We start from the raw sequence: 16,575 nt of genomic DNA on the forward strand, positions 1-16,575 counted from the left end.
TATCCTTTGTTCTCTGTTAGCAGTGTACCATTCTGAACGAGAAACTGGACTCCCTCCTGCAGACGTTGAATTTGGAGGCCCAGGCCATGACCCCATCAGCCCTCACCACACCACCCATCGTGGAGGAGGAGGTGGAAGAGGAAGAGCTGGAGGAAGAGGAAGATCTGAGTGAAGAGTCTTTAACGGAGCTGAAGGAGAATGAAACCGAGAAGGGCTCTGCCCATAAGCTCTTCAGACCCCGAGAGCAGCTTGTGCTGAGAGCCAACAGCCTGAAGAAAGCGCTCAGACAGATCATTGAGCAGGCAGAGAGAAGTATGATCGTCCAGCAACACTGATCCATTGCTTACAGATCGCTGCTCTGATTATAGGCGTCTCTTAAAACCAGTAATCACATGACATGAATTGATTATATTCAAACGAATTAGCCACATTTACATTTTAAGTGTTTTGAATGAGTGGTCTTCTTGATCTTCAGGGATTTCTGTCCATTTAAATGGGGATCAATGTGCTTATAAAACAAATCAATAAATGTCAATAAATCAATAGTTTTTTTAGCAATACTCGTTAATACTCAGTAATACCTAGTTCTAGGGAATTACTAGGAAATAGAGATGCAGTAAAGATGCACTTTTTGTAACACTATGTAAAAATATGATTTGTTTGCCACACGCACAAATGTATATATATATATATATATATATATATATATATATATATATATATATATATATATATATATATATATATATATATATATATATATATATACACACACACACACACACACACACACATTTTTCATTTAATTTTTAACAAAATGTACATATTTTCATAGACTGGGAAACCCAGTCCATGACAGCAAAAATGTTGTATTGATACTACATCACAAAGGACAGTTACAATGATTCACTGAAATACATTTAATTGAGCAATGCTAGGCCCTGTTTACACTTTGTATTAAGATGCGTTTTGGTCGATTTGATCACAAGTAGATGAGGAGGACGCACTCGTTTACACATGGTGTTTAAATTCGTCTCTTTTGTCCACACCATTTCTGTCCTGATTTCTTTGAGGGGAGGGTCTATGGGCAGGTAAATGTATGGACTTTTCAGATCTTTAGATCTAATGGACAAAATAAGCACACGAAATTTACATATGAACACAACAAGAGAAAACAGAAAAACATACAGGGAGCATTTGCTTTCATTTCTGCTCCAAAAGCCGCAAGACTTCGCCAAAATCAGGATTGGTTAGAGAACATCGTGCTTGGTACGTTTTGCATCTTCAAACCAAACTTTTGTCTCCACTCCAGACAAAAAAAAATTAAATCCCATCTGGCGAGCGCGCTTTTTATAATGTTTATGTTAAGTCAGTAGGGGGAGAGTAGGCATCTTTTGTGGCTGTTCAAACACATTCGACCACATGAGTATTTATACTATGAAAGCAATCCGGTCGAATGTGTTTTCATCTACCTCTGGAAGTGCTCAAATATGAGCTCAAAATTTTTACACCTGAATTTAGTGTCGTGAACTTGTGATCTGATCAACCAAAAAGTATATTATTCCAGGTGTAAACAGGGTGCTACTTGCATTTATTTTTAAAGTCAGTGTGAAATAAAAAAGAGTAATTCTTGAAAACAGCCACAAAAAAATAGTTTTTTTCACCAAACTGTCAACATGCTCATTGGGAAACTTTAACATTGTCATGACACCTCCTGCGAAATCATGAATATATATAATATTACCCAGCCCAACCTTATTCTGTAATTGACAGAAAGAAGTGCATGAATAAGATAAGTTTTTCTCTGTGCTGTAGTGGTGGATGAGCAGAACGCTCATACTGAGGAGCAGGAGCTGCAGTCTCCCAATGACTTCAGGAAGGACATTGAGGAGGAAAACAAAGACAACGAGAAGGACGAGGACACTAAAGACCTGGAAGCTCTGCCCTGTGAGTTCACACTTAAATCTTAGACATGCTGTCGCTGTTCACTGCTTCCTGTGAGACACAGTGTTCTTGCTGACAGGCCTTAAAAGCTAAATCCTCCATTGGGTTGCATTGAAGTCTAATGTTTTTGTCTTACTGGAGCCTTAGAAAAGCATGAAAAAACATTCTTTCCAAAAAGTGGAATGATGTACTGGTCACAGTACATACATTTTCTGTGCACTTGGAATACTGAGATGATTTATTATAGTTGCCAAAATTATACAGTAATGGAGAACTCTGCGCTTGGTACTACTTCACATGACTTAGCTTTTGTAACAAAAAGACTGGAAGGAATATTAGTCTATTAATATTAAACTATTAATATTAGTTTGTTTGGAAAATGTAAAAGTTACATTTTTACACAAAGTTAAAATTACAAAGTTAAAATGCAAAATAACCTGCCACTCATCTGCAATACAATGAGATCATGTGACTACTGTTTGAAACATTCGGAAATAACATTTTCATATTTTAGCATATTACTCAGTAATCCTAATCTTGCTCTCTATTTAGGATTGATAGCGTGTGAATTGGGATTTCAGCCTTGTTCGATCTCAAGTATTCAAATGTGTTTGAGTCTGAAAGGGTCAGTGCTGCCCTCTAGTGACCAACTCAATATAGTACATTTCAATTTAATGTAGATGCTCAAAAATAAAATAACAGCAACATAAATGTTTTTGTAGACATATTAAAAACGCACTAATTTCAGTTGTTGAACATTTTATTTGATTAATGTTTATTTGTATAAATAAAACCCAATAAGGCTTTTTGACGGATTAAAACACACTACTCTTTGTTGTTAAAATAATAATAGTATTATTAATTATATAAATAAACCCCAAAAAGGTTTAGACACATTACGCTTAGTTGTTTAAAAACCAAATAATCACTATAATAACACATTAATATAAGTTAAATTATTATTATTTGGGTTTATTTTTTTATAAATACGTCTTAAAAAGTATTTTAGACACCTTAAAACACATATTTCATTGTTATTATATTAGGATTTTTATAAATAACCCCCAAAAAGGTTTAGACAGCCCTGTTTCCACCGTACTTTTTTCCCAGGAACCTTTTTTATAGCTGTAAGTATATCTGTAGGTTTCCCAGAGGATCCCTGCGCTATATTTCTCTCTATAGAGAACATATCTTTGTTTGCTGGACAGTGGCACTTCCTGTTTACATAGAGGCCCGCGCTCGTCAGCTTATGTTTCCAGCGGGGCATGAAAAGACTGGCTTTATCCTCAAAGTTGGTCCAGTCCCTTAGGGCCCTCTGATCTTGCCTCCTTTCTGCTGTTAAGTGAACGTGATGTGTTTTGGTTTGTTTATGTGGGATACTGCTGAATCTTTTACGGTGACTTTTTCTCTTCTCGCTGAAAGACCAGATGCGCGGGTTATTCTTAAATGCTGGAAAAAGTTGAGAATTTACAAAACAGCATTTGATTTAGCTGTGTAATGGGCACTTGGGCAGATATTGCTTTGATGAATGAGTATGTTGTGAACATGACCTCATGTTCGGTACTGTGTTTGTGCTTCTGCAGTGGCTAAGTCACCGTGTTCGCCACCAGAGAGGCGTATCAGTCGCAGCACGCAGTCCTGCGGCTCCTTTTCCATCACTCCCTTCACCACAAGCAAGGAGAACCTGCCTGTTCTCAACACACGCATCATCTGCCCCGGTACGACCACATGACATTACCCCATGTGACAACTCAAATAACGGTTTACTCTCCCGCTGCTGACCGGAAAACACAACATGTAAAAGAGATAGTTCACCCCAAAATGACAATTCTGGCATCATTTACTTATTCTCAAGCTTTTCCAAACCTGTATGACTTCCGTTGTTCCACTAAACACAAAAGGAGACGTTAGGAAAGATGTATGAGCTGATCTTTTCCATACAGTAAAAGTGAACTAGTGTCCTGCGGTTGCTAAGCTTTTAAAAGAATCATTAAAGATTCAAAAAAGCAACCCACATGTCTGCTGAACCCTCGTCTGTCTGCACTTTTTTTAAATTTTATTCTGTACTGGCAGATATTATAATATTTATGAAATAAGAAGAGTGTATCTGAAGAGAGTTCACTGTTATGACTGTTTATGTAACTTAAATACACTTGCAATAATGTTGATTTAAAACTTTCTCTCATAAGTACATTTTAAACCATTATTTATGTAATCTTATTAATATCTTGTTGTGCTTAAAGAAGTACACTTATTTTGATATGTTGACTCAACATATTCAAGAACGTGTAAATTACTTGTTTATTATTTTAATTGTAGTGTTATGTGATATTACATTTAAAGAGTAATATAGTTTATATAGCCATCATTACAAATGTGCAATTACAAATATATATTCAAATACATGAAATACAAGTTTCAATAGAATATCCCATATTTCAAAGAAAATAGACTTAAAGGGTTAGTTCACCCAAAAATGAAATTGATATCTTTAATGACTCACCCAATGTCGTTCCTCACCCGTAAGACCTCCGTTCATCTTCAGAACACAGTTTAAGATATTTTATATTTGGTCTGTGAGCATATGCAGTCTATGCCCACTTTACTGTCCATGTCCAGAACGCTAATAAAAACATCATGAAAGTAGTCCATATGTGACATCAGTTGGTTGATTAGAATCACCAATGTCACGTGATTTCAGCAGTTTGGCAGTTTGACAGCAGATTTTGAGCCCCATTGACTACCATAGTAGGGAAAAAATACTATGGTAGTCAATGGGGCTCAAAATCTGCTTATATACAAACATTCTTCCAAATATCTTCCTTTGTGTTCAGCAGAAGAAAGAAATGCATGCAGGTTTGGAACAACTTGAGGGAGAGTAAATGATGACAGAATTTTCATTTATGGGTGAACTAACCCTTTCAGAGTGTACTAATTTTTTTGCAAGAAAAGCTTTCTGTGAGAACCAGACCAATTTTTGTTTGTTTGTTTGTTTGCTGAAAATAATGCAAATAGTAAGAATAATCTATTTGTAATAATACATTTTAAGTTTGTTCCTCACATGCCTCAGACTTTTGGGATATTGTTTCAAGTATCTTATAGGGACAGCTTTTATGATACTTTTGAAGGTGTTTTGTGTAGCTTCGGGAACTTTTCCTGTTCTCTGGAAAACAACAGCATCAACATTCTGTCAAAAATCTTCTTTTGTGTTTCATTAACAAATAAAGTTATAAGGGGTTAAAACATCACGTTATAAATAACAGAATTTATTTTTTTGAGGGAAACATTTTAATTATGGCTTGCTGATCCTTGTTTGTGTGTCCTGAGATCTCACATTCATCCTTTGGTTGTTCTTTAGGTCTGCGGGCTGGTCTTGCTGCCTCCATCGCTGGAAGCTCCATTATCAGTAAGATGCTGCTTGCCAACATAGATCCATTTGGTGCCACTCCCTTCATAGATCCGGACCTGGACTCATTGTAAGAGGTTTACTTTCTTTTTTCTTGTTGAAGTTTATCTTAAAGGTATTTGCCAAGCTTACACAAGTCAGTTCTCCCACAGAGAGGGCTATTTGGAGAAGTGTGTGATGAATAACTACTTTGGGATCGGCTTAGATGCAAAGATCTCACTGGAGTTCAACAACAAACGTGAGGAGCACCCAGAGAAATGCAGGTAGTTCAATATTTTAGCACAGTCTTTTTTCATTTACCAGAACATCATTGACATGGACTCAGTGGTTGACTAGTATTTCTCGGACTATCCAGAAGTCGTACTAAAAACATGATGTGGTATGGAGTTCTGGGGACGAAAGAGCTTCTACAGCGGACCTATAAAAACTTGGAGCAGAAAGTTCAACTGGAGGTGAGCTGAATGAAAGGCATTTTCCATTAAAAACATACAACGTGAAAAAGTAACAAAATCAAATAAAATACCTGGGCAAAAAAGGGCCAAGCCCAAAATGACTAAACACTAAGCCTTTATTTATCTTAATTACGGTACAAATTATTGGTCAATAAATGCACTAAATTTAAGCAAATGAAAATCATCAGAATGAAGTTTTTGGCAGAATATGGGACGTTGTGTGTGGAGTGATGAATCACAATGAAACACGAGTTGCATGCTCCCGAGAGCGGTGTGCTTTTCAAAAATCTGCTGAGAAATATAATAATAAATGCATCTCTACCACAGTGAAGCGTGGAGGAAGAGTGTCATTGTGTGGGAAGCCCTTTTAGCTGCTGGTGTTGGTGAGACACACTTTACTGTGAAAAGTCATTTAATGCTTTGGAGTGCAGGAGAATATTGCAGAATGGCTTGCTTCCCAAAAATAAAAATACATTTTTTTTCTAAAGAGTAAAAATCAGATGTTATTTTCCTACATAAATTACAAAGACAACCTAGCAGTAGCTACATATATTTACTTTTTTGATTTGGCTCATTTCTTTGCCCAGGAGTGTGTGTGTGTTTGTGTGTATATTTATATTTATATATAAAATTTATATATAAATATATATTATATATAAATATTTACCAATCAGGCATATCATTATGACATATATTGCTAATATTGTGTTGGTCCCACTTTTGCTGCCAAAACAGCCCTGTCCTATCAAGGTATGAACTCCGCTAGACCCCTGAAGGTGTATCTGGCGTCAAGATGTTAGCAGCAGATCATTTAGGTCTTTAAGTTGCAAGGTGGGGCCTCAATGGATCGGATTTATTTCAGCACATCATATAGATCTGGAGAATTTGGAGGCCAAGTCAACACCCAAAAACTCATTGTTGTGCTCCTCAAATCATTCCTGAACCATTTGCTTTGTGGCAGGGCATATTATCTTGCTGAAAGAGGACACAGCCACCAGGGAATATCGTTTCCATGAAAGGGTGAACATGGTCTACAACAATGCATAAGTAGGTGGTGTCAAAGTAACATCCACACGGATGGCAGGACCCAAGGTTTCACAGCAGAACATTGCCCAAAGCATCACACTGCCTCCGCCGGCTTTGCCTTCTTCCCAAAGTGCATCCTAATGCCACGTGTTCCCTAGGGTAAGTGACGCACACGCACCCGGCCGTTCACGTGATGTAAAAGAAATTGTGATTCATCAGACCAGGCCACCTGGTTCTGATGCTCACGTTGGTGCTTTCGGCAGTAGACAGGGGTCAGCATGGGCATCCTGACTGGTCTGCCACTATGCAGCCCAACACGCAACAAACAGCGATGCACTGTGTATTCCGACACCTTTCCATCAGAACCAGCATTAACTTCTTGAGCAGTTTGAGCTACAGTAGCTCGTCTGTTTGATCGGACCACACGGCCAGCCTTTGCTCCCCACGTGCATCAATGAGCCTTGGCCACCCATGACCCTGTCGCCGGTTCACCACTGTTCCTTCCTTGGACCACTTTTGATAGAAACTGACCACTGCAGACCAGGAATACCCCACAAGAATGGCAATTTTGGAAATGGTCGTCTCGCCATCACAATTTGGCTATTTGCATATCTAAAAATCACATTTTTATATTAGGCTACCTAATATTACCAGTCAACCCTGGATCTTCTGAGGAACCAAAAATCTGTTAATGTAGTGAATTAGAATAAGAAAAATCTTGTTTTCTAATTATTATTTTTTTTTAATGATTATTTCAAATCATCTTGAGGCTCCCATAGGAAGTTTGCTGAGGCCCCCTAGTGGGCCCTGGACCCCTGGTTGAGAATGACTGATCTACTGTAGCAGGTCTTGTTCTAAAAACACAGAATTTGTGCCTTGATTTGTGCTTTAAAAAAAGTAATGGGACACCATTTTGTACCGTATTTTTGGAAAGGGTCAAATGATGATCTACTGATTAAGGACAACAGCTGCGGGAACTGAACCTCTTATCAAGCAGAATTTTGAAGCACTTGGGGTCAAACGGTTTAGCTGGCTGTCGACCACTGTCCCAGTTTCATGTTCAGGGCTCCTCATGGTTGTGTGATTGATTCTGCAGTGTGACGGGCAGTACATCCCACTCCCCAGTCTCCAAGGAATCGCTGTGCTGAACATCCCGAGCTACGCCGGGGGAACCAACTTCTGGGGCGGCACCAAAGAGGATGACGTAAGTGACGATGCTAGAGGTCATGAGGGTTTTCTCTTCAAACTGCATTTCCCATCCTGGGTTGTTCAACCTTGTTTAAAGTCAGTTAAGAGTTGAAATATGACACCAAGAGAGAAAATGACCTGGAGTTGTTTAATTAAGAGGATGAGTTTGCCCTGTGTTGACTCGTGTTGTCTAACATGCAGCTGGCTCTGGACAAACCTTTTCAACCCGGGGTGAAATGGGTCTTTGTTCGCAACAAGTGGCCTCTTGGCAGCTGGTTTGTTTTAGCTCACATTGCCTTGTTCAGGATGAGGTTACCTCCGGACACAGTTTGTGAGCTAGTTACTGAAGGGCAGAGGGTTTAGATATCTGAAATCTTGGATATTTGAGGAACTATCCAGTTTAAAAATGTCATTCTCGAGTCCACTAAGTGTTAGAGATAAGCGTAATTAAACCAGTAATGCATGACTATAGTCTGAAAAATCTTTTTTTTTATTTATTTAATTTTTTTAAATTGAACATTTAGGTATCATATTTGACACATTGACGCTTTTATGGTTTATACAGTATATTGTGAGAATATGGAGCTCATACTTGAGGAGGGTTTTTGTTTTTTTCAACAACAAAAAAATGCAATTTGGTGCAGTTGTTGAAATGTATATGGGCAAAATAATTAAATTTTGATATCTTGTAATGCAAATAAATTAGATCTTTATAACAGAATACCAGACTACTTACATATAATGCCTAAAAATATCAGTTGTCATTCTATATCTCAGTTAATACTTAAATTCTTAGTTTTTTGATCAAAGCTCTACAGTTTTTATTGTGTGTGTGTGTGGGGGGGGGGGGGGGGCGACTAAATAAGCATTGCTCAAAAACTTTGCTTCAGTTCATCCTGATATATTAATAACAATAATAATTTCTTACATTTACTTTGTAAATATCAGTAAAGATTTCAAAACAAAAACACGTGTATCACAACCTAAAGGGGGATGTTTTTACAATTATACTAAAAGGCAAAAAATATATAAACTGTTAATCAGATGACAGAAGGCATGAAGTAGATTGTGTACTTTTATTCTTTATCATTTTAATCATGTTCTTAATCAAGTGCATTTTGCATATCAAATATAATACAGTTGGCTTTTCTAGGAGATTTTGTTTTTATCTGGTTGTGGATCTTGAGTATGAACCTGTACAGAGCACCCTAGTGGTGGTCAAATATTTCCATTAATTTTTTTATTTTTTATTTTTTTCCCGTGCAGATATTTTGTGCCCCTTCATTTGATGATAAAATTTTGGAAGTGGTTGCTGTGTTCGGTAGTATGCAGATGGCTGTCTCAAGGGTGATCAAACTGCAGCATCACCGTATTGCGCAGGTAAACACACCTGACACACAAATGACACTGATCTGTAAAGCATGTGAATAATGGTGATAGAGATGTTTAACTCGCCTCAACCCTCTCAGTGTCGCACGGTGAAGATCACCATCCTGGGAGATGAAGGAGTGCCTGTCCAAGTGGACGGAGAGGCCTGGATTCAACCTCCTGGAGTCATCAAGATTCAGCACAAGAACCGGGCCCAGATGCTGACAAGAGACCGGGTGAGTGTTTCTGGAAAGGAATCGTGACTTTTGCCAATATTTCCACAATATTACCATAGAACAGTGGAACAGAACAGCTAAAATAATAATTCATTAAAAATGACATAATTAATACTACATTCAGAAGTTTGGGGAAGGTACAATTTTTGGCAACAGAAGCCAAAAAGTCTTATGTTCACCAAGGCTGAATTTAAACACACCCATAACTCATTAAGAGACTAAGTACAACCCTTTTAGACCATTCGCCTGACGCGCTTATCATTTTTTTCCGTCGTTAAACTAGCAAAAGTGGATTCAGACATGCACTAAGTGCACCTGCGCCATGCACTTCAGACCATTGTGCTCAGATTGTTAAAATAGGGTGCTATAAGTATCTCTACAGTCACTTTTGATCATTGTAATGCATCCTTGCTGAAATTGTTTTTTTTCTTACTGACCCCATTAGTCCATTAGTCTTTTTTCCCCGACTGTTGTTCTATGAAAGACAAAAGGAGATGTCAGGCAGAATGTTTTGTTTTCCATCCACTTTCACAGGTAATTGGATAGTGGTTTATACTGACAACAAGTTTCAAAAAGCAACATAGAATTATAAATGTTGTCAATAATATTTGTTTGCAATATTCTAAGTTTTCTGAAGATGTATGATAGCTTCTGGTGTTGGAGAAGCGTAAGGCTGAGTAAATGATCACAAAAAGGCGAAAAGAGGTTTTGTGTGTGTGCTGTGTAAAAACATGGATATTGGATGGATGGATATTCTAGTTCTAGACTAAATGTGAGCAGGCATTTAATCATCTCGAACAAAAACATTTAATATTCCTCAAAATGAACAAAAACAGTGAAATGCAAACTCAGAATATTAGACAAACCTTCAATAATTAAAAATGTTGAATAACACAAATATACTTCATGTATTTATTCTCACTTTATTAACCAATGTATTTGCTGCCGACCTTCGATGAGCCATACTAATACTAATAAGCAAAAATGACTTTAGATAAACCTCACATTTGTCTTTCATTTTTTTTTGTACATATTGCTGAAGTAAGAGTGTTGAACTTTCTTCTCCTGCATCCTATTCTTCTGCAATCAAAAATGGCAGCACAGCTGAAGGTTCGTTTGAGCTGCGCCCTCTACTGTACAGGCGTAAATTTGCATTTCTTTCAGCCTTTTCATTTCTAATTTGATGTGAAATGTCCTTTAGAAAGGGCCAAGAATAGAAAAATAGTTTTTTTGTAATTCTTTTTACATTTTTATTAACAAACAAGCAGAGAAAATTAACATAACACATTACTTTCTATAAAAGACAGTTCGTTTCTTTTCTAGGGAGTAACACAATATTTAGGTCACATGTGAATGCCAAGCATGGTAACCCATACTTATAATTTGTCCACTGCATTTAACCCATCCAAGTTAGTGCACACACATTAGGAGTAGTTAACACACATACACTGCAAACGGTGGACACACACACCCAGAGCAGTGGGCAACAATTTTGAGATATCGAACTCTGTATAATCGGATAATCGGACTCTCTAACCAATAGGCCACGACTGTAATGCATTACTTTTAAAAGTAAATTTCCCCAACACTGGGAATAAAACTAAAGTTTGGTTTGTGTAAACACTACTGAACTGGAGATTTCTGGTTCAATGCAGGAGAAATAACTAGTTTTAAGAAAACGGCCTCTAAAGATATGTATTGTAATTTAAATCAACGAATCAAATGTAATAAACTAAACACTTAAATGTATTTTGGATTTTTTATTTCCACTAGTCTGAAATAAGACATGCTATGGAAGCAAAATAGCCCAAAATCTCGAAAATTGAACAGTGCCTGAACAAACGTTTTGCTTGTAGTTTTCTTGCTTAAGGACACAATGATGATAGCTCAAAGATCACTGCATCTTTTCATTTAACCCACAGCTGAGCTGTTTGTGTAAATTATGTGTATCCATTCTAAACATTGCATGTAAGAAGTCACTGTCCGACTTCATTAAATGACTTCTGTATTTTTTTTCAATAAAGGCATTTGAAAACACATTGAAGTCTTGGGAGGATAAACTGAAATACGACAAGCCTCCGCTGAGGCCGCACCTGTATCCTCAGCATTCTGTGGATCTGGCCACAGAGGAGGAGGCCGCGATCATCCAGATGTGCGCTCGTGCTGCTGAGGATCTCATCACCAGGATCTGTGAGGCTGCCAAAAACTACCAACTCCTCGAGCAGGAGCTTGCCCATGCCGTCAATGCCTCTTCACACGCCATCAACAAAACACACCCCAAGTTCCCTGAGGTGAGCGATGCCAGCACTGAAGGACTGTTCACACCAGTGCCACTTATTCCCACTTTATTTCTCTGAATGAGTTGATTGCCCTCCATACTATTCAAAAAAAAAAAAAAACACGACTTTCCCTCCATATAAAAACAACATTATATTTTGGGTTTGTTGTGAAAGAGTTTATAGGTACATTGTTTTGTGATTGTCTATTTTTGTGTAAAACAATTGATATGGTACTATAACTATTAGAGAAATATCATTATAAAGATTTATTTTTTCTAAGAAATTAATACTTTTTTCAACAAGGACGCATTAAATCGGTCAAAAGGGACAGTAAAGACATTTATAATGTTACAAAATATTTCTATTTCAAATGAACATGACATTACGTGTGACCTCTTACCAACCTCAGAGCTCATGGGCCAGATTTACTAACAGCTTGCGCCAGCACAATCCCTCTTTTGTCGTTAAAAACTTCTATCAGGATTTACTAAAGACACAGTGAAAAATTACAGCTGAAAAGACGTGGACAGAACCTTATTGCATATGCATTTGTAGGAGTCTCCCTTTAAGACGCAAAATTGATTGGAGGAGAGTATTTGAAGGAATCATAAAAGGTTTGCGCTCGTCAATTTACTGGTGTTTGCGCCATTTACCGGCCCAAAATAAGCATGTCTAAAACCAGACAATAATTTGCGCTGCTCTTGGTCGATTGTGTTGACCCCTGCTAGTTTTATATGAAAATTTGTATGTATTATTATAAAAAATCATTTGTGCTCCGTTGTCCTCATAGTTTACAAGTCTCATATTCACGGGTATGTTCTCATGTCTGATTTCTCACGCCATCTGTTCTCCTCAGAGCCTGACAAGAAACACTGCCATCGAGGTTGCGAGCACCGTGAAGGCCCTGCACAATGAGACTGAGTCTCTACTAGTAGGACGAGTGCCATTGGTGAGTTCTCTGTGAACATAATCTGGATTAATCTAAGCTGCATATTCCTCACCAGAATGATCATGGTAGCTGCATTTGACAATGCTAGTCCACCAGTTAGACTAGCATATGAAACCCGGAAGTGGATTGAGGTGCAAGCTTGTTTTGTGAGCGCTGAGCAGTGAAGACTCAGATAGAGCTCTATATAAGCATTGACTGTGAGTTTATTTCTGTAGCAACTGGACCCTCCGCATGAAGAGCTGCTGTCCAATGCCCTGCAGAGCGTCGAGCTTGAACTGGGCAAGCTGGCTGAGATCCCATGGCTCTACCACATCTTACAGCCCAATGACGAGGAGGTGAGCACATCCTACAGGAAATGTGCTGAAACTGAGAGCAACAGAGAGAATAAATTCCTTAAATATAGTGTGAAATAATATAGTAATATAATATAATATAATATATATATATTAGGGGTGTAACTGTTCAAATTATTAATGATTTGGCTTTTATCATGGTTTTAGGTTCACAATTTCGGTACAGCACAAATATATACAAAATATGCAACAGCACAAATATACACTCACCTAAAGGATTATTAGGAACACCGGTTCAATTTCTCATAAATGCAATTATCTAATCAACCAATCACATGGCAGTTGCTTTAATGCATTTAGGGGTGTGGTCCTGGTCAAGACAATCTCCTGAACTCCAAACTGAATGTCAGAATGGAAAAGAAAGATGATTTAAGCAATTTTGAGCATGTCATGGTTGTTAGTGCCAGACGGGCTAGTCTGAGTATTTCACAATCTGCTCAGTTACTGGGATTTTCACGCACAACCATTTCTAGGGTTTACAAAGAATGGTGTGAAAAGGGAAAAACATCCAGTATGCGGCAGTCCTGTGCTCGAAAATATTGCCTGGTCTGATGAGTCTCGATTTCTGTTCAGACATTCAGATGGTAGAGTCAGAATTTAGCATAAACAGAATGAGAACATGGGTCCATCATGCCTTGTTACCACTGTGCAGGCTGGTGGTGGTGGTGTAATGGTGTGGGGGATGTTTTCTTGGCACGCTTTAGGCCCCTTAGTGCCAATTGGGCATCGTTTAAATGCCACGGCCTACCTGAGCATTGTTTCTCTACAATGAAATGCAGTGAAGTCCAGTGTTGTTTAAACTCCAATATTCTTTAAAAATATATTTGTCTGCTGTCTTCAAAATATCAAATTTCTAAAATGTCAACTATTCTAATATGTACACATACATTACGGTACAAAAGACAGGGGTCAGTTTGCACTGCAACAAAAAAAATCAGATCTTTTACTCACATCTGACATGGATCGGAATTTGCTGCACACGTGTAAACACAAAGATCCGATTTTTTCACATCCGTCATGGGCCACTTTCAAATGTGGTTTTAAATCCGATATCTGATTTAGCATGACCTATGTCATAACAAATATATATATATATATATATATATATATATATATATATATATATATATATATATATATATATATATAAATATATATATATATATATGGCCACAATAAGGCGAGGGCGACACATTTGCCCACAAAGTTATTTTTTCAATGTTGAATTATGAAGCAGATGTGCTAGGATGCACTCACACTTAAACTCACAGCTTTTTTTATTTTAGGTGGAAACTTTATATATAGCTAGAAATTGCTAGCCTGACGTGTCATACTCAATTCTAGTCAGAATATGTCTTATTCTGCTCCATTGGGCTTTAATTATGGGGCGTGTTTCAACCGAACCAGGAAAGACATCAATTGGATAGACCTACAACCAATTAGAGCAATGAAGCCACGCATATCATTAGTTGTCAAATGTCAAAAGAACTCGACTGCATTGTGTTGCCAAGTCTGCGTTTTTTCCCGAGGGTTGTTAACCATGTCTGTGGGTTGAAGCGACCTCAAATTATGTGATATATAGACCCAGGAATGCAAATTTTAGCAGGAAAACTTGCCAAAATAACACACATTTTACCCCCAAACAACATTTTTGTACCCCCCGAGAAGTTAATGTTTTGAGCTAGTAGTTGGTGGGTTTTGTTGAAAAAAACTTGGCAACCCTGAAATAAACTAACTTTACCTGTGTGGTAAAAAAAGAATTTAAGAATACATAGTTACTTACTACTAACATGATGATCATTTCAGAGAGAAATAGTGAAGGTGAATCCATATACAAACAAGCTCTCCGTTTATGATTAGAACAAATTCAACCCGTGCCTTCGATGACGTGGATCATTACGTTACTGTTTATTATCTGTCCGTCATCGTCTAAAGCCCGCCCTGAAAATTTCATTGGTCCGAAGAGTTTTTGTTCAGGCCGAACGAGCTCAAATGTTGTGGGCGGGGCTGAGTTCGGCTGGCATCCAGGCTAAGAAATTGCACAAACACAAAAACATTTAGAAGCATAGAAACTAGTTTTGATCCATACCTCTGACCAATGAATTTTATAAATAAAACAGCTCAGTTACTGAAAGCTACATTATGGGCCAGATTTAAAAACAGCTTGCGCAATTGCAAACCCTCTTTTAGCATTAAAAAACTACTGTCAGGATTTACTAAAGACAATGATAAATTAAAGCTGAAAAGCCATGAACAGTTATTTTTGCAGCTGACCTTATTGCATATGCATTTGTAGGAGTTTCCCTTTCAGACGCAAAATTTATGGGAGAACAGTATTTAAACGAATCACGCGAGGCGATTGTGCTTGATTGTCAATTTACTGGTGTTTGCGCCATTATTTACCACCCAAAAAGCATGTCTTAAACCAGACGCTAACTGTTAGATTCCGCTGGTCATTATGGAAACGATCCGGCTGCGTCTGTTCATTAATTTGCGCGTCGTCTCGAGATCACATTCAGAACTTTCCACTCCTATCAGTGCTTTTATGGAATTGCGTTCTCTCGCTAATTTGCCTTGTTTAGTAAATCTAGACCTATATTTCTCAGCAACAGTGAGATAACTTCACCTTTTTTGTAATTAAACGAACAGCCTCACAATTACATGCAGACGCACGCACACGTTTCTCTCAAATTAATTCAAATAAATCTTACCGTGCTACCTATTTTCATTTCTGAATTCTAGCTCTAATGAGCCGTGAATAAAATAACAAATTCAAATTACAGGTATTTTCCGATGTATATCCGTTCAGTCAGATTTTGTGCTGAAACGTCCATGACAGCTTTTAGCGTATCGATGCTGGCAATTCTGTCTGAATTACAAAATAATTTTAGTATGGCCATGTTAACAATGTCGCATAGTAAAGTGATCACCAATAGAATCATTTTTGGCTGAGATTAATGTAAGCACAGATATCGGATACCAGTCGTGTCTAGAGTAAATGTAAAAACTGGGATATGGTCAAAAGATCTGATCTGTGCATAAATACTTACAGTGTGTAAATGCAGCCTTACATATATTATCAAATATGAACTGAATGAGTGTTTTACAGTTCCTTTGACTATGAGACTAACAAGTCATGTCTGTGTGAGGCAGGATCCCTCCCTCGAGTATGGAAAAAGAAACAGTCGGAGTGGCATGTTTCGCATAGTGCCAAAGTTTAAGAAAGAGAAAATCCCCAAGAAGTCCAGCCCACAGTCAGGTAAGAGAGAGAGAGAGAGAGAGAGAGAGAGAGTGTGTGTGTGTGTGTGTGTGTGTGTGTGTGTGTGTGTGTGTGTGTGTGTGTGCGTGTGTGTGCGTTTTTGTTTGTGTTTGTG

The 16,575-nt window shown here is 37.8% G+C and overlaps 1 protein-coding gene across 13 annotated transcripts in view; it reads left to right on the forward strand.

Moving 5' to 3' along the window:
- The window catches only part of dgkh (diacylglycerol kinase, eta), a 107,665-nt gene that overhangs the window by 81,982 nt on the left and 9,108 nt on the right, over positions 1 to 16,575 (forward strand). For 8 of the 13 annotated variants that reach the window (XM_067443334.1, XM_067443337.1, XM_067443331.1 and 5 more), the window contains 13 exons: positions 21 to 312; positions 1,816 to 1,947; positions 3,528 to 3,662; positions 5,303 to 5,420; positions 5,503 to 5,613; positions 5,706 to 5,802; positions 7,925 to 8,032; positions 9,283 to 9,396; positions 9,486 to 9,620; positions 11,645 to 11,911; positions 12,756 to 12,848; positions 13,064 to 13,183; positions 16,355 to 16,460. In XM_067443334.1, coding sequence (XP_067299435.1) covers positions 21 to 312; positions 1,816 to 1,947; positions 3,528 to 3,662; positions 5,303 to 5,420; positions 5,503 to 5,613; positions 5,706 to 5,802; positions 7,925 to 8,032; positions 9,283 to 9,396; positions 9,486 to 9,620; positions 11,645 to 11,911; positions 12,756 to 12,848; positions 13,064 to 13,183; positions 16,355 to 16,460 — 1,828 coding nt within the window. Of the gene's footprint in view, positions 1 to 20; positions 313 to 1,815; positions 1,948 to 3,527; positions 3,663 to 5,302; positions 5,421 to 5,453; positions 5,614 to 5,705; positions 5,803 to 7,924; positions 8,033 to 9,282; positions 9,397 to 9,485; positions 9,621 to 11,644; positions 11,912 to 12,755; positions 12,849 to 13,063; positions 13,184 to 16,354; positions 16,461 to 16,575 lie in introns of all 13 variants that reach the window. The other 5 variants (XM_067443338.1, XM_067443344.1, XM_067443332.1 and 2 more) reach the window with 2 other exon arrangements.

The sequence above is a fragment of the Pseudorasbora parva genome, chromosome 5 (assembly GCF_024679245.1).
Source record: "Pseudorasbora parva isolate DD20220531a chromosome 5, ASM2467924v1, whole genome shotgun sequence".
Classification (NCBI taxonomy): Eukaryota; Metazoa; Chordata; class Actinopteri; order Cypriniformes; family Gobionidae; genus Pseudorasbora; species Pseudorasbora parva.